The sequence below is a fragment of the Apium graveolens genome, chromosome 5 (assembly GCF_009905375.1).
Source record: "Apium graveolens cultivar Ventura chromosome 5, ASM990537v1, whole genome shotgun sequence".
Lineage (NCBI taxonomy): Eukaryota > Viridiplantae > Streptophyta > Magnoliopsida > Apiales > Apiaceae > Apium > Apium graveolens.
In genome coordinates, this window is record NC_133651.1 from 104,299,692 (window position 1) to 104,324,023 (window position 24,332).

General features: G+C 34.3%; 1 protein-coding gene across 1 annotated transcript; it reads left to right on the forward strand.

Annotated features, from left to right (window-relative positions):
* The first annotated feature begins 1,612 nt into the window (after window positions 1-1,612).
* On the forward strand, window positions 1,613-17,429 carry LOC141660288 (bet1-like protein At1g29060). Its single transcript, XM_074467261.1, has 4 exons — window positions 1,613-1,665; window positions 1,935-2,061; window positions 3,017-3,073; window positions 17,268-17,429. Exons 1-4 carry the CDS (start codon window positions 1,613-1,615, stop codon window positions 17,427-17,429), a joined length of 399 nt encoding a protein of 132 aa, XP_074323362.1.
* The last annotated feature ends 6,903 nt before the right edge of the window (window positions 17,430-24,332 follow it).

Here is a 24,332-nt window from a genome sequence, read left to right on the forward strand (position 1 = left end):
TCCTTCAACGGCCTCGAACTAAGTACCCAAAACCCACTCAAATGTAATCTTCAATTCATCACGCATTAGTACAAATCCAAAGAGAACCGAAGGATAATGATGATTCACCCCGGTGAAAGGCACAAACAGCATAGCATACCTATTTGTTCGATATGTTGGATCGAATGCAACCACATCACCAAAATTTTTGTAGGCCAACAACGACTGAGGGTCAACCCATAAAAGGCACTTCAATCTTCCTTCTTCATCAATTAGAGTTTGAATAAAAAAATTCCTTCAATTTCCTATTCTAACCGATGTAACAAATCTAATCCCGCTTGAGCATCATTCACACCCAAATTATCTTTTCTAAAATCACACACGACATTTCGTAAATGTTGGGCATGAAACCCTACTTACTCCTCTCCTCCATGCATTTTTCCAAATATATTTATTTGTTGTCTAGGTATGATACCCGAAACATGGAAACTTTTAATTAAATTCTTTTGGGCAGCGGTTACATGTCGCTCCATTTTAATCAAACTCATCTTAGATGATGACACAACATCGCGATTGTGATTTTACTCCAAGGACGTAATCTCCCAATGCCTTGCATTTCGCCTATTAATCACATAAATCCTAAATTTACATCCACTTCTAGGAAGTTTATCTCTATACCTTTTCTTCTTCCCACTACCAACACTTCCTATCAAAACTTTTTCATCCTCAACGGGTTCTTTATCGCGGTTTTCTCCCGCTAAATTTCAAACATCAGTACGGGCATATATTAATTTGTCCACACGCCTTTGTGTATTTTGGATCTTGATTTTTCAAAGCGTAAGCCCTAATTACATTTTCGGCGGCTACTAAATTAGTGAAATTTTGACTCAAGAAAGGAATTACAATATTTTCTTCTCCAACAACACTCTTATCCCTTGTCTCACTACTATCATGCATAAACTCACTATTTTCATACAAATCTTCATTTTTAAATTTATGTTCACTAACAAAAACATCTTCATCACAATTATCAGCAAGATTAACATAATCTACATTATCATTACGCAAGCAACTACCACTAACATCAATAATTTTACTATTTACATCATTATGAAACACTTTATCACTTTTTTTCAAAACTTTTCTACCTTCAAACCTAACAAACATCTTATCCATGATTAAAACAAGAAAAAGCAAGAAATTTAGCTTTCCAAATGGAAATTAGTGAGTAAGGATGAATAAAAGTAATAAATCCCTCAAATTTGCTCTCTAATTTGACAAAAGTTGTACAAAAAAGAAAGTGTGATCGTTTAAGGGTTTTAAACTGCAAGTATGGTGCTTCCGTGGGCTAGAAAGTCGTTCCGCGCATAATATATGTGAAAACTCTCCTTTCAGCGGATAATAAACACGTACCGGGTGAAATTTTTTTAAAAAAATCTTTGCCGTTGAATGATGTGTTGCGTGTCCCACGATTGTTTGGGAATAGGAACCAAAGTCACCCAACTGCAATTTTTGTCTAAAACCTGTTGACTTAATTCGGTTGTACCTAATTTACAAAACTCGAGAATTAGGTTATCATCCATTACCAAAATTCAAAATCGAATTCATCATCAAGCTCTTCCCAATTTTCGACATGGCAGCATCTACTAGTTCTAACAGAGGCCGCGTTGATCCTTACAGATACAGGTATCTCTCCCTCTCTCTCTCGATCTCTCTCGATTACAATAATATTGCTGTGTAATTTCCAAATAAAAATATATGTCTGCTCTCTCTCTCCCTCTTTGTCCCTCTCTCTCTCCCTCTCTCTCGGTTACAAGATATTGTTTTGCAATTTTCAATTATAAATTTATGTGTACTCTCTCTCTCTATCTCTCTCTCCCTCTCTCTCTCTATCTCGCTCAATTACAAGCTATTTCGTATAGTTAGGTTAATTAGCTGTTGAAATTGATGTGTAGAGAAGGATTAACAACGAGAACAGTAGCGAGTAGCTCTGATGAGATTCAATTGTGTATTGATCTGATGGAAGGCGAGTTGGATGATCACATTTCTGGCCTTCGTGGACAAGTTAAACAGCTCAGAAATGTATGTATTTTTCATTTTCTATAATATACTTTTATATTGTTTTTGGAATTTGTTTATTCATATTTATTGTTCAGTTTCTTCCGTGTATCTAGTCTAATACAAATATAACAATGAAATATGAAAACTATGTAGTTACGACGGAAGAATTGTAAAATGTGGAAATGTTGTTGAATTTATTATTAATGTTTATTTTTCGTTTCTGCCTATCTGGTTTAATGTGAATATAATGATTGAAAGTTAGAAAATATATGTTACGAAGAAAGGTAGAATGTCGAAACTGTTGTTGAATTTATGTATTAATTTTTTTTTCATTTCTGTGTATCAAGTTTAATGTGAATATAATGATGAAAGTTGGAAACTATGTACTTACGAAGAATGGTAGACTGTCGAAAATGTTATTGAATTTGTTGTATGTATTGTTGCTAAATGTTGTGATTTATTTTATTGATATTTATGAAGTTCGCGTCAGGTGTGATTTTCGAAAATGTAGGCAAAGGAAGAAGTTGACGAATTTGTGGTAGTATGAGTTATTATTTACCTTTATTTGAATATATGGAATCTGGTAGGTTTTGCAGGATAATGAGTATTTCGGAAAGAATTACTGTGTGCTTATGGGTATCTTTAATCACTTGTTCTGTTGGTATTTTGTTATGAAGCTTTCAGTTAGTATTTATATGTGGCTTATAAATTGGTAGTTTCTTAAATTTTAGAATTAGAAGTAGAATGGTTGGTTAGACTTTTAAGTTTAAGCAGGTGCAATTGTAAATTGTTTTTCTGTTCCCTTCTTTGCTTTAAAATTAACAATTAGAAAAGCTTTATTTTTGGTCTCTCTTCTATTTTGGGTCGCGGATCCGAAACGATGGCATGTACATGTGTATGTGTCTTTGTTCTATAATATTGTCTGAATAGAAGACGTATTTTTGCATTAACCTTTTAACTGAAGTTTAGTACGCAGGTTGCTCAAGAGATCCATTCAGAAGCAAAATTTCAGAATGATGCTATCAATCAGCTGGTATACCATCAACTTTATATTCTTTTTATTTAATGACAAACTCTTGATTTGATTTGTCTCACCTGGTACTTATATCTTGTTTCTATCAAGGTATTGAAACATATATATCTTGTTCTTGTTTTGATTCTTAAAAGAACTTCTTAATTTTAGATCTGCCTATTTGACGATATTGTGGTTGAATGGGTTTTTTCTTAATAAAAAAAAATTGGCTCTTTTTACGCGTCCAGAAATATGATTCTTCTTTTTTTTCCTGCTAAATAATCTGATTTAAATCTTGAAATTAAAGAATGTTTAGGTAATTTTTCCTTCTGTCTAATATGCCCAGCCTTTTTAGTGTAGCAAATGTCAGATTAGATTCCCTTTTCGTGACCAAGAGCTTATTAATTTCTTAGAAGGAAATTTATATAGAAAATCAGCACTTTTTCATGCCTAGAATCAAATCATATTATGTGCTTTCAATTATAAAATGAAATTACTCAAATTATACGGTCCTTTTTGTTGTTTGAAAAATGTCTGTTAAATATTGGTTATTTGTGTAATTGTGTTCATCTTAACTAGTCCCATCACCTCTTTAATTTTAAACGTTGAATAAAGATCCATAAGGTTACCTGAGGAACTCTCAACCAAGCAAGGTGCTTTTTTAGTATTGTTTGATAGATGATTCTCTAATTCTTGGGTGACTGCATATCTTCTGAGATGAACTGATTGTCAGAATACCGCTTAGTTCCTACAGAAAAGTCTACTTGTTCATACGATCCATGTTGTTAATATGTATTTGTGTTAGGTCACACACACACTGTAGAGGGGGTGAATACAGTGTATAGTACACTTAAATCGAACTTTAAGAACTTAAGTAACAGAAAACAAACTTTATTGAAACAATAAACTCTGTTACAGTATGGAACTGTTACCTCTCAGTGATGAACAAATATCACGAGAGCTGCTAGGGTTACAATGAATAATCTTTTCTAATAATGATAACACTTATAGTGTAAATCCTATGTCTGTGTTTATATACTACACAGTTACAAGATAATCGCTAATTGATATGGAATATAATTCTGCTTCCTAAAATATATCAATCAGATATCTTTTCTTCCAAGTATTCCATTCTTCACGGAATTCCTTCTTCATGCATATCTCTTCTTATGTTTATCTCGATCTTCTTTCCTTTAATCAGCTACTGTCCTTATCTGATTATCCTTCAGCACTTAAGTTCTGATATCTATCTTCTGATGATTATCTCCTGATAATATAAGTACTGATATCCTTAAGTCCTGACTTCCAGTATAAGTACTCATCAACAGTTAAGTACTGATTTATCCTGTTCACGTAAGATCTGAAAGCTAAACATAAAACATATTAGCCATGACATTATCAAATATATCTAACAATCTCCCCCAACTTGTATATTAACAAAATATACAAGTTTAACAGATATTTGATGATGTCAAAAACATTAAGTACAAATGCATGAGAAATAGACTAGATAACTACAACTTACAGTCCTTAAAGTTTTTACCAATTTCAACTTCTGATAACAACTTCAATCTGTATAAATATCAGAATTTAAGCAGTTGTAGATCTTCGACTTGGCTTCTTCATTTTCTGATCTCTCTGATGTCAGGAGTTGTTCTGAGATAGTTCTTCAACAAACATTTCTCAGCATATCTTAGTTCATCAATCATTCTCCTTTTAACACCTTTAAGCTCTGCAGTATCTTCACCAGTTTGAAAGATTGCAGCTCTGAGATCATTAATCTTTGCTTTTCTCAACTCCTGATCTAGTCTTATGACATAAGCTTTGTCAGACTCAAGATTGAATTCAAGTCCCTTAATACCAAGATACGTTCTGATCTGTGCAGTATTAGGCTTCATATCAACAATATCACCATTGTGATCTCTGTACTTTGGAACATATATGCTGTCAGACTTAACAGAATAAAGCCTTTTCTGTCTCTGAATCTGTTCTTTTAAGTAGTTTGCAGCAGTCTCTGTTATTCAGTCATCCACTTGAAGTAAGAAAAGTACATGCTCCAATTCTTCAAAATACTTCAAAGGAATGGCATTTTGTCTTATATGATAAACCCTACCATCTGTCATGAAATACAATATGATGTATTCTTTCAAGTAGGTATGGTAAACCATCTGTACAGATTCCAGTTGATTCAATCTCTCAGGAGTTGCTCCAATACCTGGTTCACTCAAGGAAGTTGGATCATTGGTAGTGTTGTGTACTCTTCTTTCATCAGCACTTCCCAATCCAGTTTTATCTCTAGCTTCCTTTCCAGTAACTACTCTTGCTTCAAAACCACTTGCAGTAGTCTTCAAAGATTGAGTCTGTTTTGCTTTAGTGAATCCTGGTAGGAGTGTCTTTGATCTATTTTCTGATATCAAGTTAACTTGAGCTCTGTCAGAGGTTACTTGCTTCTTCTGAATATCAGAACTTACAATTTCTTGACTCTGAACAACTTGAGCCATGTCAGAGGTTGTTTTAAGAACTTTTCTTGAAGTCAGAGCAAGATCATCTTTTCCATCAGTAATTTCTTCTTCCTCAGGAGGTACATAAGCCTTGATAGGTTCACCAACCTTTTCTTTACCCTTGGATCTTGGATCTATCTGTGGTTGTGATCTAGCCAATGTTGCTTCAGTATGTGTCCTTTCTTTGATCACAATGCCTTTAAGTTTTGGAAGTAACTTTTTACTAGAAGCTTCAGATTTAGATGTGACTTTCTCTGATTTAAGTTTGGCTTCTTCTTCCTTTAAACTTTCCAAGTCCATCCCTGGATTTTCTTGAAGAAATAACTGTCTTGACATTTCCTCATCAAGATCTAGAAGTTCATCAGAACTTATCCTTTTACCAGCAGCAGAACTTATTCTTTTCCCAGTATCAGAACTTGTTCTGTGACTAGCTTGTCTTGATGTAAACCTTCTACCTTGACTATGACCACTACTCATTCCAGAGTTTCCTTGGTCATCTTTTCCATCATCTTTTCCTTGCAGTGTCTTGTTGGTTTTGCATTTGGACTTAATTACCTTCTCCCCCTTTTTGGCATCAGCAGGTAATAAAAGAGAGATAAGTAGTTCCACTGAGGTCTGGATTTCAGTAAGTTGCGATTGCTGAGAAGCTTGATTTGTCAGAATTTGATCAATCTGAGCTTGTTGTTTCTCTTGAGTTTTCTCAATATAAGCAATCCTGTCAATGGTAGGTTGAAAGAACTTTTTCTTATCAATTTTCCAAACTTGTTCCTGTTTGATAAAGTTCTCCTGAATCTTGTGTAGCTCTGCATGAGTATTGGAATGAAGACCTTGTAGATGTTTAGTACTCAATGCAGCGACTCTAAGCTGGGTTTTAAAATCATCAGAATTTAACATTCCATCAGCTTTAGTCAAGTGCTCAGCAAGATGTAAAGCATTTGGAACACATGAAACTGAGTTCCATTCCTTAGTCCACTCCTGACCTGCAGGAGTTTCACTCCAAGGCACTGGTGCATCCCTGATAACAAACTCCTTTACCAGTTCAGACTTAGGAAGAGTCGGTGGAGGAGTATGTCCCGAAGGACCTGCTTCATCAGCATCTACAGTTGTAGCAGCTTCACCAGTATCTCCAACATTTGCAGCATCAGAACTTAAAGAATCAGTATCTTCTGATAAGACAACAGTGTGAGTAGCAATGGAGGCTTCAGCATCCTCTAATTGCTGATCTGATACTAAGTTCTGATCAACAGCCATATCCTGATGCTCACCTAAAATCTGATCATCAGCATCTTGATGCAGAGAAGGTGTTGTTGATAACTCTGGAGTTTGAACAGCATCAGTAACAGGTGTTGTGGAAGGATTATTTGCTGTTGGAGCTTCTAAGAAAAGTATTGTAGGCACAACCAGGTTCTGAATATCAATTTCAGCACTTGTGCCTGGATCAACAAGAGACACAGATGGTGAGTTAGCCTTGTCAGATACAGCTTCCTGAGATGGAGTTGATGGAGAAGAAGTGACTGGAGCAAATTCCTTGTCTTGTGAGATCAGAGATTCCTGATCCCCTTCCTTAGCTGTTTCCTACTCATCATCTGAAACTGGCCTTTGTGCCCTCTGTTTCTTGTACTTCCTTGTTGATTTGGATTCCTTGGGAGTTTCAGGAACTATCATACGTCTAAGCCTCTTGAGAAGCCTAGAACCCCCAATTTCAGAATCCTTCTGAGAAGTTGCTTTCTCAGCTTCAACCACCACAGGTTCTGAAGAAGGAATCTGTTCCTCAGAATCTGATTCATCTCTCAAAGTAATTCTCCTCCTCTTTTGAGGTGTTTGAGGAACAGTCTTTGTTCTCTTTGGCTTAGAGGATGTAGGCTTCATAGTAGGTGCTGAAGAAGAAGGTTGAGCAGTCTGTGAATTGGAGAGATAGGATTTGAGATAAGTTCTGAGGGTATGTTGAGTAGAATGAGAGGTAGGTACTGAGGTTGATGGATTTTGGGTGGTTGGAGGTGGTTGGACATCAGAGTAAACAGATCTATAAGTATCAGGATCAGCATTTACCAGGATCTGTTTCACAGACTTAGGAATCTGTAATGGTCTAACCACTTTCTTCTTAGTATCAGCATTTACCAGGTCATTAAAGTATCATTTTGCAACCTTAAAAGGTGGGGTTTGAGTGCTGACTAAATGAGGTTCATCAGTACAGTAAGTGTAAATAAGTTGACAGAATCTAGCAAAATAAACAACATCTCGATCCTCTGTCATCCTATCCCCAATAAAACCAATTATTCCAGTTGCAAAATCAAAATGAGTTTGATGGATAATAGCATACCCTATGTGCTGACTCAGAATTGGGATAGCATCAAAATTTGAACATTTGTTCCCAAAAGCTTTGGTGATGCAATCAAAGAAGAAACTCCATTCTCTTCTGATATTAGCCCATTTCAATTGTCCAAGTTTCGTCAGACTCTTTTCATATCCCAATTCAGCCATTAACTCCCGAAGGGCTGAGTCCTCTGGAACTGAGAAAGTACAATCCTCTGGAAGATGTAAAGCCCTGCGTACTGTACCAGGAGTGACTACAAAGGATGAATCACCCACTTGGAAGATAATACTGGGAGTTCCACGGTTACCACCATCATCAAAAACTCCAGTCCTCCAGAACCTCAGAACTTGTTGACTTGAAAATAATTCAGGCTGAGTTAAGGCGTACCCAACCTCACTATGTGCAAGAAGATCTTGCACAAAGTGCAATTCAGATGGAGCGTCAGCATGATCAAGAATTGCAGCATAGTTGTTTGGAACAAACTTTGCTCCATCAATGATTAAATCCTTTGGTGCCATGTGAAAAAAAATATTGAGTTTCAAGGATGCCTGTTAGGTGTTTGAGATAATGTCTGTATGAAAAACCAACGTGAGAAAGAAGAGAAGGAGAGTAAAAGTAAGGAGAGAGATAAAGTATAAAGAAAATAAAAGATTAAAGAAATCTTCTCTCTGTTGTACTTATACTCTGAACAAAAATGTTACCGTTGGACACCTGTCAGACATGCAGTAATAACGGACAGTTACTGGGCTCGAGAAAACAGGAATCATTACTTACCCAGTTGCCTAGTTTCAAGGAAAAACCATTCCATTTATCAAGAGAAACAGTTTTAATTCAAAATTTAAACCCTTAGCACTGATTGAATTATTTTTCATTGCATCATTGAAATTCTGAAAATACATCACATGAAAATGACCAAGATAAATTAGATATATAAGTGCTGAAAATGAATCAGAACTTAATATAAAACAAAAGTTATACGGTCATCTGAATATCAATCAGGATTTATCAACACAAGATAAAATAACTCAGAGACAAAATCTTGAAGTAAAAACAATTTTCATTAATATATCAAGACAATACATTTATGAAATGGAAATTACATCAATACTTATACAAGATTTTCCCTAAGCTCCTAATCCTAACATCAACAGCTTTAGTCCTAGCTAAGAAGCCTGACAAAGCTGAGGATGAAGAAGAACAGGAAGAAGACAAGATTAAGTCATCTTCCTCTTCCTATCTTCGACGAACAAGATGGCGAGTCGTATGATTCGCTCTTGCTGACGGATAGCTTCCCGCCTTTCCTCCTCCAATCGCTCTAGATGGCGATGGTAATCCATATAGAAGAATAGAAGGTGAGTTAGCACCTCCTGTGGGACGGAATCCCAGATCTCCTCAGGAATGGCTGTTACATGCCACTCCTGCTGCCACTCGGCACAACTTAGCTCCATAGTGAAGGTTTGGTTGTTCAAAAACATGTTGTATCGAACCATTGTGTTTTTGATAGAAGAAGGAGGATAAGTGTGTGAGAAGAATGTGATGGAAAGACTGATGTGAAGTGGTTGCTTATATAGGCAAGAGAATGCCAAGAGACGCAAAGATATTTAATGCTGACAGGTAGAATTAATTCTACCTCGTCTCCCTAGACTTTGAAAAAGAATAACAGTCATTGGAAAGGGGAATCATGGTCTAGACCGCACAAGACACAAGAAACAGTGGACTGTTCAAGTACAAATACCATTAATCCTTAGCATAGTGACTATTAATCTTCCACTTCAACATATTCGAGTTCGAACTGAGACTGTTATCAAATTTTATTCACAGATAAGCCAAGTAAAGGATTAGACTGAGAAATCAGAACTTAGACCTATACCAGAACTTAACAGTCATCAGAACATAATTTCTTAACTCGAAAAAGGAATGCCCATCTTAGTAAATACTCATACAAGTTCTGAGTTATGGACGTCAGAACTTAATCATCAGGACGTGTAACTTAGAACTTGTCCTCAGAATTTGTGCAATAATGACACAATGACTGTTTATCTAAAATAACATAGACCACCACATAAATTTTCATCATTCAGATGGAGTGATTAGTGTGTGCATTAAGCTAAAAATAGACAAAGAGTAAAGTCTGATTTACTTCAGTACATCTTAGAAATAAGGCATAACTAAAATTTTGCTAAAGATCTGTCATTGTCCTGAAACCTACTGATGAATGAGTTCATGCTAGAGTCCATCTCAACTGTTTTGTGCTAATTTTATGCATCTTTTGCAATTCTGTTTTACAGTGGCTTCTCAGTGTAAGTGAGTCACGACTGTTTATCAGAATTTATGCTATTTTCAGAGTATTTCTCCAGTAATCATAGAGTGTGAAAAGTCACCAAGAAAATATTTTGCTTTTCTGATGCATATTTACTTAATACCAGCAATGCACTTGGGTCGTCCCTTCCATATTTTTACTCTAGATCTCAAAGGAGTACCTGATTTTAATCTTTGATCTTTTTGCTTTTTCTTTTGATAAGAGAGGTTTATCAGCACTTAGTACATTCAACAGTTTTACTAGTATCAGAACTTAACAGATGAGTAGCATTATTCTAATTTGTGACTTAGTAATAAGATATACAAAGTAAACTTAACTAAGCTCAGTTATCAGAATTTGCTAGTGTCATAAGATTTCCACTGAAATAATTACTTCTTCCATGGAATCATTTGTTTATTGAAGACTACTAGGTCAGTATCTAGCACAGTTATCCTCATAGGAATGAATAGGTACTAGAACAAACATATCACTTATCATAGTTTAGAAACATATATCAGACAACAGTCAGTACTTAAAGACATTTATCAATTAAGCACAGAATATACAATGAGATTAATTCTGTAAATACTGAGCATGAAGTCTGATTCATAGAACAAGTCTAAGCAGATTTAGAGAAAGAACCTGAAACCATTCCAAGTTCATTTACCAATCTTGTAAAAGTAGCTTCACATAATGGTTTTGTGAAGATATCTGCCAATTGTTGATCTGTGGGAACAAAATGCAATTCCACTGTACCTTCATCCACATGTTCCCTGATGAAATGGTACATGATGCTGATGTGCTTTGTCATTGAGTGTTGAACTGGATTACCTGTCATAGCAATAGCACTTTGATTATCACAGTAAATAGGGATTTTGAAATATGTTAACCCATAATCCAGTAACTGATTCTTCATCCAAAGAATACGTGCACAACAGCTTCCTGCAGTAATATACTCTGCTTCTGCAGTTGATGTGGAAATTGACTTTTGTTTCTTGCTGTACCAAGAAACCAATCTGCCTCCAAGAAATTGGCAGCTTCCACTTGTGCTTTTCCTGTCAATTTTGCAACCTGCAAAATCTGCATCTGAGTAACCTATTAGTTTAAAATCTGATTCTCTAGGATACCATAATCCCAGAGCAGCTGTTCCTTTAAGATACTTAAAGATTCTTTTTACAACTGTTAAGTGAGGTTCTCTTGGATCTGCTTGAAATTTTGCACAAAGACTGGTAGCATACATGATATCAGGTCTACTAGCAGTTAGATAGAGTAGAGAGCCAATCATACCTCTGTAGTCAGTAATATCTACTGATTTACCGGTATCCTTATCCAGTTTTGTTGCAGTGGCCATTGGAGTGGATGCACTTGAACAATCTTGCATTCCAAATTTCTTTAGCAAGTTTCTGGTGTACTTGGTTTGACAAATAAAAGTGTCTTCCTCATTCTGCTTGACTTGAAGGCCCAGAAAATAGCTAAGTTCCCCCATCATACTCATCTGATATCTTGACTGCATTAGTTTGGCAAACTTCTTGCAAAGTTTGTCATTTGTAGATCCAAAAATGATATCATCAACATAAATCTGGACCAGAAGTAATTCCTTTCCATGGTTGAGGTAGAACAGTGTTTTGTCTATTGTCCCTCTGTGGAATCCACTTTCCAGAAGAAACTGAGCTAAAGTCTCATACCATGCTCCACGAGCTTGCTTAAGTCTATAAAGTGCTTTGTCAAGTCTGTAGACATAGTCTGGATGTTTGGTATCTACAAAACCTGGAGGTTGTTCAACATATACCTCTTCCTCCAATTCTCCATTGAGAAAAGCACTTTTCACATCCATTTGAAAGACAGTAAACTTTTTGTGAGCAGCATAAGCCAAAAATATCCTTATGGCTTCTAACCTAGCAACTGGTGTAAATGTTTCATCATAATCAATTCCCTCCTGTTGAGAATATCCTTTTGCAACCAGCCTTGCCTTATTCCTTATAATTATGCCATCACTGTCAGTTTTGTTTCTGAATACCCACTTTGTACCAACAACAGATCTATTCTTTGGTCTTGGTACTAGGGTCCAGACTTTGTTTCTTTCAAATTCATTCAACTCTTCCTGCATTGCTTGCACCCAATCAGCATCTTGAAGAGCTTCTTCCACTTTCTTTGGCTCAGTCTGAGAGAGAAAAGAATTGTAAAGACACTCATTTGAAGTACCTGTTCTAGTTCTGACACCTGCATCAGGATTTCCAATTATCAAATCAGGTGTATGTGATTTTGTCCACTTCCTTGCAGATGGAAGGTTTTCTCTAGAACTGGATGCTCCCCCATGATCCATGCTATCTTCATTTTCATTTTCTGATGCTCCCCCTGAAACTATGCTCTCTGAGTTGGATTCTTCAGTATTTAGATTTTCAGCACTATCAGAACTTGGCTTATCAGAACTTGACGAATCAGAACTTGAAGAGCCAGATGCATGTTCGGATGTTTCTTGAGATGTGGTAGGATCTTGAGTATGCTCCCCCTGCATAGGTGCATCTTCCTTTAACGTAGTCACCACAGTTTCAATAACATCAGAGTTTAATCCATCAGAGTTTGCAGTATCAGGACTTAGATTGTCAGGATTTTCAGTATCAGAATATGAGTCTTCATTTTCAAATCTCAGCTGATCATGGTCAATGAAATCTTTAAGACCAGTGATCTTCTTGTCATCAAAAGAGACATTGATAGATTCCATGACCACTTTTGTTCTCAAATTATAGACTCTGAAGGCTTTTGTGAAAAGTGGATATCCAACAAAGATTCCTTCATCAACTTTTAGATCAAACTTTGATAGCTATTCAGGATGAGTCTTGAGAACAAAATACTTGCATCCAAATACATGAAAATATTTCAGATTTGGCTTCTTTTTCTTCACCATCTCATATGGTGTTTTTCCATGCTTGTTAATGAGTGTTGCATTTTGAGTAAAACAAGCAGTCTGCATAGCTTCAGCCCAGAAATAGGTTGGAAGCTTTGCTTCTTCAAGCATTGTACGTGCAGCTTCAATGAGAGTTCTATTCTTCCTTTCAACAACTCCATTTTGTTGTGGAGTTCCAGGAGCAGAAAATTCCTGCTTTATTCCATGGCTTTTGCAGAACTCTTCCATTATCAAATTCTTGAACTCAGTGCCATTATCACTCCTTAAAATTTTCACAGAATCTTTGACCATTTTATCCAGCTGTTTGACATGATCAATCAAGATAGATGCAGTTTCACTTTTTGTGTGCAAGAAATACACCCATGTGTATCTGGTGAACTCATCCACTATGACCAACGCATACTTCTTCTTTGCAATAGACATGACATTTACTGGACCAAATAGATCAACATGTATAAGATGATAAGGCTCAAGAATTGATGAATCGGTTTTGCTCTTGAATGAAGATTTTCTTTGTTTGGCTTTCTGACATGAATCACAAAGACCATTAGGAGCAAATACTGTGTTTGGTAATCCTCTCACAAGATCTTTCTTGACCAGTTCATTTATATTGTTGAAATTTAAATGAGAGAGTTTCTTATGCTAATTCCAGCTTTCTTCAATTGATGCTCTACTTATCAGACAGATTGCAGAACCATCAGTACTTGTTGAAAGCTTAGCTTCATAAATGTTACCACGTCTGTATCCTTTCAGAACAACTTTGCCTTTAGATTTACTCACAATTTCACAGTGTTCTTCAAAGAAATCAACATGATAACCTCTGTCACAGATTTGACTTATACTCAGTAGGTTGTGTTTAAGTCCTGAGACCAGAGCTACTTGTTTAATTATGACATTTCCAAGATTGATATCGCCATATCCCAATGTTTTTCCAATGTTGCCATCTCCATAAGAAACACTTGGGCCAGCTTTCTCCACAAAGTCTGATAGCAGGGCCTTATTTCCAGTCATATGTCCTGAACATCCACTGTCCAGAACTAGAATATTTTTCCTGTTGCCCTGCAATCACAAAGACCACTAATTATTAGTTTTAAGGACCCAGACTTGCTTGGATCCTTTGGCCTTATTAAGTTTGTTAACATTTGCAGCGGATTTAGCATCAGAGTTTATGTTAACATTTTTCTTATCAGAATTTACACTATCAGACTTTGAATCAGAATTTACACTAGAAGGAACAATGGAAACTTTCTTCAAAGAAGGTTTTATTTGATAATAATCATAGTACAAACTATGATATTCCTTACAAGTATAAATGGAATGCCATAAACTACAACAATGAAAATAAGGATTTTGTGGTTTGTATCTAACAGACTGACTCTTAACTCCTGATTTTGAAGGTAAGGAGTTAATATTCTTATTCTTCCTGCAAAAAGAAGCCAGATGGTTAGAACTTCCACAGTTATGACATGTTTTCCTAGGAGCATCAGGAACAGGTTTATAATCATTGCTTTTATTCACACCTTCCTTTCCATTCCTATTTTTCCTAGGTGATTTTACCTTGTTTGCATTCTTGACATCTTTCAGCTTATGTTTAAGCTGCTTCTTTGTCATTAAGCCTATGTTCACTTCAGCTGTCTTTTCCTGTTTTAGTTTGTCAGAAGTTAATTCCTCTTTATCTTCTGATTTCTCATTTTCAGACTTTACAGTTACAAACTTAATAGGTTTAAACTTTGGCTTTTGCTTAACAACAGGCTTAATTTCTTCGGTTCCTTTATCATTCTTATCTTCTCCATAACCTAAGCCCTCTTTCCAGTTTCCACTACTTAGCAAATTTTGAGTTGTTTTGCCAGAGTAAGTCCAAGTCCTGATAATCTCTCTTTCCTTTTCTAACTCAGTTTTTAGAGATTCATTTAATTTTAGCACTTCATTCCTAACATAAAAAGCATCATCTCTATCCTTCTGAGTTTGATGGAACATGACTAACTCTTTTTCTAAGAAATCATTCCTTTTCTTAAATGCAAGATTTTCAGAAGTTAATCTTTCACATGTTAAAGTTTGGTCTCTATAGCTAACAAACATGGTTTTAAGATATCTTCTCAACTCATTAATATCATCAGTATGAAAAGCATAAGTAGTCTGAGGTACCTTTGTTTCAGCAGCTTCAGAACTGCTCTCAGCACTTTCTTTATCAGCATTTGCCATCAATGCATAGTTCTCCTCACTTTCAGAGTCTGAGGTGTCTGTCCAGCTTTTCTGCTTTGTGACAAGAGCCTTGCCTCTGTCACCCTTTACCTTCTTGCAGTCAGGAGATATGTGGCCTTTCTCACCACAGTTATAGCATTTAACATTGGTGTAATCTCCTCTGTCAGACTTTCCTCCTCTGCCTTCAGATCTTCTGAAATTCTTCTTATCAGAACTTATGCTTTTCCTGGAAAACTTCTTTCCCTTCCTGAACTTCCTGTATGCAATCTTTGTGATTCCTTTCACCATAAGAGCACACAGCTTCATCATCTCCTCATCAGCATCAGTCTCAGGCAAGCTTTCAGAATCTGAGTCATCATCACTCTCAGCACTTGATGACTCAGTATCAGACTTTATGAAAAGAGTTTTACCCTTGTCTTTCTTTGAGGAAGCTGCTTTGGGGAATTCTTCTTCAGCCTTAAGAGCAACTGTCCTTGACTTTCCTCCTTTCCTCTTGCTTCTTTGTTCCATCTCCAGCTCATGAGTCTTGAGCATTCCATAGATTTCGTCAAGAGTTGTTTCATCAAGATTGTAGTTGTCTCTTATTGTCGTTGCCTTCAAATCCCAGCATTCAGGAAGAGCTAACAGGAACTTAAGGTTTGAATCTTCAAGATCATACTCTTTATCAACCAATGATAAATCATTCAAAAGTTTGACAAATCTATCATATAAATCATTCAATGACTCATTAGTCTTTGAGTCAAAGTGTTCATACTCTTGAGTGAGTATTGTCTTCCTGTTCTTCTTAATTGTGTCAGTTCCCAGACACCTTGTTTCCAGAGCATCCCATATCTCCTTAGCAGTCTTGCAGTTGATTACCCTGTTTGACATTACATTATCAATGGCACTATGCAGTAAGTGTCGTACCTTAGCATCCTTAGTAATTGATGCTATGTCCTCAGCAGTATAATCACTCTTCTCCTTTGGTACGGTCTTTGCTGCTTCACCTGCAACTGCAACTGCGAGTTTGGTTGGTTTGTGAGGACCTTCCTTGATTATATCCAGGTATTCTGGATCTGTTGCTTCCAGGAACATGGTCATCCTTACCTTCCATATGGGATATTCAGATGGTCTCAGTATGGGGACTCTGATGGTCTCATACCGACTCTGAATTTGTGTCTTTGGTGGTTCCTCAGTTGTGGTAGGCTTAGTTGGAGTTTTTGTGTCCGACATGATTGTGTTTGGATCTTTAACTGTATGTAAGTTAACAGATAGGCTGTGATACCAATTGTTAGGTCACACACACACTGTAGAGGGGGTGAATACAGTGTATAGTACACTTAAATCGAACTTTAAGAACTTAAGTAACAGAAAACAAACTTTATTGAAACAATAAACTCTGTTACAGTATGGAACTGTTACCTCTCAGTGATGAACAAATATCACGAGAGCTGCTAGGGTTACAATGAATAATCTTTTCTAATAATGATAACACTTATAGTGTAAACCCTATGTCTGTGTTTATATACTACACAGTTACAAGATAATCGCTAATTGATATGGAATATAATTCTGCTTCCCAAAATATATCAATCAGATATCTTTTCTTCCAAGTATTCCATTCTTCACGGAATTCCTTCTTCATGCATATCTCTTCTTATGTTTATCTCGATCTTTTTTCCTTTAATCAGCTACTGTCCTTATCTGATTGTCCTTCAGCACTTAAGTTCTGATATCTATCTTCTGATGATTATCTCCTGATAATATAAGTACTGATATCCTTAAGTCCTGACTTCCAGTATAAGTACTGATCAACAGTTAAGTACTGATTTATCCTGTTCACGTAAGATCTGAAAGCTAAACATAAAACATATTAGCCATGACATTATAAAATATATCTAACAATTTGCATGATGATATTGCTTTGTCGTTAGGGTCTTCTCCTATCCATCCTGTTCAAAGAAGACTAAGTCAATGACTGCTTGCTTATAACACCGTCTTTACTTTTTAAACAGCAAATGCTTCTCATCAAAGCTCAAGCAGGAGTGAAGAACAATGTGAGGAAATTGAACAAGAGTATTGTTCAGAGTGGGTCTAGCCATGTTGTGCATGTGGTTCTTTTCGCCTTGGTTTTGTTTTTTGTAGTTTACATGATATCCAAATTTTCACGTCGATGAGATTAAGCGAATCAAATGTAATGCATTTCTTCCGCTAAAACATTGAAAATAGATTACAAACGTATTACCTGCATTTCTGCCACTAAAGCATTATAAATAGATTACAAACCTATTACTTGGGAGATGATAACTTTGTTATCAAATTAGTCTCATTCTTGGCTGAACTTTATGTTGAAGTATGGCTTGTTTATATCCACATTGTATATAGAAGCTACTGTCATTAGTATGTGGATAAAAAGGCTTTGCTCAAGGAAGTTGGCAACCCGCCCCTTGATTTTCAACTTTTTTTTCTTAATTTTCAACTGGGCGTGGTGTTTACCCATTGGTCATAAAAAGAAATGTATCTATCATTTGGTCTGAGTTCAAACAAACTTATGAAAGCATCTAACCATTGCTCTTAGTGATACTAGTACTAGTTTAATTTTAGAACTTCTCTAGAACCTACTTCTACCCTCTTGTACTTTAATTTTTTAGACTCGAGAAAGGATCTGTCCCATATGTCAAGTTCATATTCAGTGACGCCATTATGAAAATTTGCCAGTCTTTGCAGAATAATTCTGCGTGTGTGGGCCTTCTTGTTGCTTTGTGATTAGCATGAGCTGCTTTATGCAATGTCTAACCATTTTGGTTGTCTAGGAAGACTCCATTAGCATAAGGTACCCAATACGATGTCAAGCCGTTGCTTGTTTCAGTTGGACTCTTGTTTGTATTTGCTTTGGGACCATTTGCCCAAGGTTCTTAATACATTATGCTTGTTTTTCAGTTGGACTCTTGTTTGTATTTGCTTTGGTACCATTTGCACAAAGTTCTTAATACATTATCTGTTGATGTATCAATCATTGTCCAAGTCTCATGTCGGTATAATCAGGGTTTCTGTTTGCATGAAGGCTCAATGAGCATAAGCTGCTTTATGCCATGTCTAGCCATTCTGGTTGCTCTAAGAAGACTCCATTAGCATAGGCTTCCCAATGCGATGCAAGCAATTGCTTGTTTTTCTGTTGGACTCTTGTTTGTATTGCTTTGGGACCATTTGCACAAGGTTCTTCATACATTATCTGTTAATGTATCAATCATTATCAGAGTCTTATGCTGGTTTAATCATGTTTTCTGTTTGTATGTTAGTTATTAGAATGCATTTGCTTCACAAAGTTGAAATATTATATCCTGTGAAACAATTGAAAATGACAGTGGTGAAAGAAGTTCATGACCCGTAGGCCTTCAACCTCCGCGAGGCATTGCTTGTTGATTTGTTTTAGAGCACCATGGAGAAATTTTCTTGACCACATTCTTAGACAGATACATTTTCTGATTGTATAAGTATTCCAGGTAACATTCAATATATGCATCAATTTATGAACATCATGCTAGGACTTTGACCATTCTAGATGGATCTCAAACTATCTGTTTATGCATAATAAAACCCTTTGGATATGGATTATACACCTAGCAGTGTTTATGCAGATAAATTTATAAAAAGAATAATAATTCAAGATCATTGTATCAGCAGTGTCAATCTAGTTCATGTGTAATACAGATGTTGACAAAGGATAAATAATTGTAGTATGTGTTTATAATTGCTTGTGAATTGACTTTACTGGGCATTCTTTGCTGTTTGTGGCAGCATTTGGTTGGCCTTTGTGTTTTTTCTACATTATATACTATAGTGGATAACAGAGATCAATCTCATTCCAGTTCATTTATATATAATACTTCAATCACATGTTCCATTTTTAACTGAGTTTTATTTTTTGTTGTTTAATATCCTTTTTTTACAAAGGTTATTGTTTAATATCATACAGATTGCTGAACAGACCAAACCTACATGTTTAATATTCTCTCTTATCACATACATACTGCTGCGATGCATTGATGGCTCCATGCACATGTTAATATCAAACATTTTCACTTGGAAACTTAAATTGCATAACCAAACTTGAATTGGATATTCTCTTAACCAAACCGACATTGATATATATACAATTTCACTGTACACATTCAGAAATTGTACATTGAATCACTCCTATATATAGTTTTAAAATGTAATAAAAATCACGGGTTGGATTTTACTATTTAGAATTTTTACATACTAATATTTTTATTTTGACATACTTGTCTATGAATTGTATCGAAATGTAATATTTGCATCAATAAAAAATTTTAATCAAGAAAATTTATCATCTAATTGAAATTAGTGCAAAGATGTATCCAAAAATTTAGATATTAAAATTTTAATGATGAGAAGAGAACAATTCAGTTCACAAAACCTAAAATATAAGACAACAAAATTAAAGAAATTAAGTTATAATATAACTATACAATTAAAAATTATTCTATTTTCTAAATTAAAATCCAATCAAAATAAGTAGCATATAGTTTAGGCTAAAATAAGCAAATGTAGCCAAATGAAATAATAATTTAGAGTAAATTTGAAAATATAGCCAAAGGAGCTAGGAAATTTAAAAGATATTTAAATAAAGACATTTAGGTCAAAATAAAAAAATCAGAGGTAATAACAATCGTTTATTGAGTAAAGTTATAAGGAATAAATTAGAGAAAATTATATATTGCTGATCATATTTTATACCGATTTTAAAATAGTGGTCAGATTTTTAGTTCTGAAAATAGTGGTCAACCTTTCTTTTCTTTTTTAAAAATGGTTGTACTCAACTCCTTTAAGTCTTCACGGTTGACTAGCATATTTAAAGTGCAAATGATATTGTAATGATTTACTTTACACTTACCTTTAAAATAGTGGCTATATTTTTCAAAAGAATTATATTTTGGCACCGTAGAAAAGTGGTAGAGAGTTTCTAAATTAATGTTAATACTTGATGTAGAGAATTTCTAAATTAATGTTAATACTTGATGTCGATTTACAAACAGCTTCGTGATTAGGCATGTTATAAGTTTTTTATAATATGTAGATGCTCTTTTTTATATTTTAAAAGTTTTAACTCGTGATCTGTTGTGATAAGTGTTATTCAGTGACAATCAAATTTGGTTAATTTGTAGAATGGCGGTTAAATATAAAATAAAATTTTCACAGTAATTCGTATTTGGGAAATAAAATTAAATACATATATTCAAAATTTTCAAGTGGTTTGTTTCTCGACTTGGCACCTGAGGTTTATATTGAAAAAATAATTTGTTATGATTAGAAATGAGGTTTATATGAATTCATATGAAGGAATTGCAGGTGCTTGTCAGATGATGACTCTATCTTCCTTTTGACTGAGACCCTTTTTTTCTTATCAGGTTGAGAAATATTAGAGAGACCATATTTGAAAAAATTCAATTATGGTATTCCTCTTACTGGGTCCTTCTTGATCAAATTATTTTTTTTTGAGAGATTCACGTGAGACAGCTCATTGTGCCCTTACCCGTTTTCATACTGGTTTGTCTTACTAAGCACACAAACCATTAATTCAACATCAGTTGATTTGAAATCAGCTACATACATGTTTCTTTTTCTCTTTTCAGATAAAAGCACCTTGATGTCACTTTGTTAATGACAACACGGATTTCCTTATAAAAAATGACCTTAGAGCCATTGTCACACAGTTGACTAACACTTTACAAATTGTGCTTAAGTCCCTCAACTAGAGATGCATCATCAATGATCACATTTTTAAATAAAATCAACTCATATCTCATAGTGTAGCCTTTGTTGTCATCTCCAAAGGTGACACTTGAGCCAGTTTTCTCTTCAAACTTAGTGAGCATGGATGAATCACCAGGCATGTGACATGAACAGCCACTGTCTATAAATCAGATAATCCTCCATTTTCCCTGCACACAACAAAATCAATTCAATTTGATTTTAGTATCCAAGTTTTCTTGGGTCTTATCTCGCCAAATATCTTCTTTGCTTTTTGATCATTTGTTGCCTTAGATTTTGGAGGATTCAAATCCACTTATATCCTTGGTATTGGTTTTTGAGCAAAAGTGTTAGCGTATGAGTAAGCTGTAAAAGATTAAGAAGATATGTTATTAAATGAAGATGAAAACAACATATCATTCATTCCGTGCATATTCCATGACATCCTAAATACAGAATAATAAGGATTAGAAGTGAATAACATGTCATTACTGTTCTGACTAAACAGTTTTACGACTAGTAGATAAATGATTAGCGGTACAACACTTGACACAAGTTTTCCTTTGAGCATATTTGTCAGGGTTGTAGTTGATGAGCTTATTAATCCCTACTTTGTCATTGATGTTGTTCTTCCTTTTGTTCCCCATTTCGGGTTCCAACTTATCCTTTGGTTTCTTGTTGAACAAATGACCTATGATGTTTTGCTCAACCCTTTTGGTTTTTATATTTCTCTTTTTACAAAATTTTTGCTCACCAGTTCATCATTTTCATTTAACTTGCCAAACATGCAAGTAATGATATTCTCTTTCAACCTTTATCCCTTGTTTTCTCTTCTTTCACTGTATAATTATTATTAGTTGAGGCATAATTATCACTAAAATCATCTTTTTCAAGTTTCTTTTTCTCTCTTTTCAAAGCATCCTCGTAGAAGGATTCAACACCTTCAAGAACTGTGAATTTGCTTGCTGCATCGCTAGATTCCTTCCATTTGGCAATTAGCTCTTGTTCAAGATTTAAATGTATTTTCAGAATTTCTTCTATTAGATATAATTGATGATATCAGTATTTCCTATTAGAGTTTGTTATTAGTACTTGTGATAAATATTAAATTAAACAAGACTAATATACTTATCCATAGTGAATTTAAATCATGTATTTTGCTGATTTTTTATTTGATACATAATAGAAACCGGTATCCTAATTTTGGGGTATATAAAAGATTTTAGTTAATTTTGGGGTGTATAAAAGATTTTAGTTAGAAGGCTTAGGTGATTCAAACACTAATCTCTATATGATCACCGCCAAATCTACTTTTGTTGATTCACACCCACGACTAGGGTTTGGTTATTGTTTCCAAAAATTCTATATCCAGTCACTTGTATGTATTTTGCCATTTATATGTATATACGTTAGTTTATATATTAAAAAACTTCACACTGTATCAATTAAATATGTGAAATATACTTCTTTTTCGGTGCTAAATGTATTGAGTATTGCATTGAAAGATTAGTGACCGGCGTTCCGGCGTGTATTACAAGATTGAGTCATTGGTTATGTGATGAAAAATTGGAAGCTTTGGAACATTTCCAAATATATAAAACTCGTTTGACAGATAGAATAGAGAAAGTGGAAAAATGGCGCCTTGCACCAAGAGAAGTTATTTTCTTTTTCGGATAACATGTATCTAAGGCTGTGCAACAGTTGGTTTGATCGATTTTTAACGATCAAAGCGGACCGAATTATATATAACATTTCATCTATTATATAATAGACGAAATACTAAAAGTTTGATCATCGGTATTTTTCTTTGATACACGCTGAATTTACCGAATTATCCAAACTTTACTTAAAAGTTTTACTAAACTTAATCAAATTATAATAGAAAAATGAAATCAAACAACAATAGCACGTTACCAATTCTACTTCTTCCAGCTAAAACAATTCCTGTAAAGTCTATATCATAAAATAGAATAATATATACTATTATATCTTTTATATATAATAAGCGCAAAAGATTTTTTATCCAAAATTTTGATCATGTTCCGCTAAACAATCTTAACCATTGATCTGATATAATTAAAAATAGAGGGTTAAAATTATATCTTCTTAGAATAAGTATATTTTTAATGCAATCATAAATAAAAAAACGGTTACATTGTTCTAAAACTATTCATATACCGATTGCGATATAAAATCATAATACAATCGTAAACAGAATATCATTAGAGATATAACCAATCATAAATATAAAAAGATTCAATTATTCTACTACTATTCAAACACCAAAATATGATATAATAATACAATAGTAGCTAACATATAGTTAGAAATTGTGTTATATATGGCTTCAAAAAAAGATATTGTGTTATATACAAATGTAATTCAATTTATCATCCGTATATTTTCAAAATATGTATATTTATTGCAACAATATTATAACAAATTATCAAAAATAAAAATAATATTACAACAACGTCAGAAATAACGATATATATATATATTAAAAGAATTTTAAAATTAAAAAAGTAAATTTTAAAAAACCGTGCATCGCACGGAATATAAGTTGGTCTGGTTATAAGTAGAACTCGAGAGAACTTATTGTTATAGTTATTCATTTGGAGTAATAAAAAGTATTAAAATCTAAAATACTATATTTAAAACACATATTTTAACCATTAGAATCTGCGATTAAGAGAAATTTCGCGATACATCTTGTTTATTGCGATATATGTTGTATTCTGTTGAACTCGCTTGTTTATAACTTCGTTATTTTTTGAGAACGTAATACTAGCAATCTAAATACCGTAAACTTAAACAATTCTGTAATACAGTACTAAACAATTCTTTTAATTATATATTAAAATTTAAAATCTTAGACACTTGTTCTCATATTCCATTTTTCATGTACATGCTGCATAGAACATCGAGGCTCCAATATTTCTTAATTAAATTAAACCTTTAGCAATTCCAGTAGTTTTTTTATTAAATAACAGTGATTTGAGATCTTGATCGTGGAGTGAAAAGGATAATAATCTATTGAATATGAATCAAATTTCCAAAATTGTTTTTTGACAAAAAAATCCCAAGATTTGAATTGTAAATAAATTGCTGCAAAAGTGATGTTGATATAGTACATTTGTGGCCTTTTGCCAAAAATTAAGGCAACTTAATTGCATCATATTAAAGTTCTCTCTCATTTTGTTGTTGGAATATTCAATTCACTATTATAATCTAGTAAACAATTTGAAATCCATGCAATCATATTTAGAAATAACACAAAAGGTAAATAGTAAAATTCCCAAGAA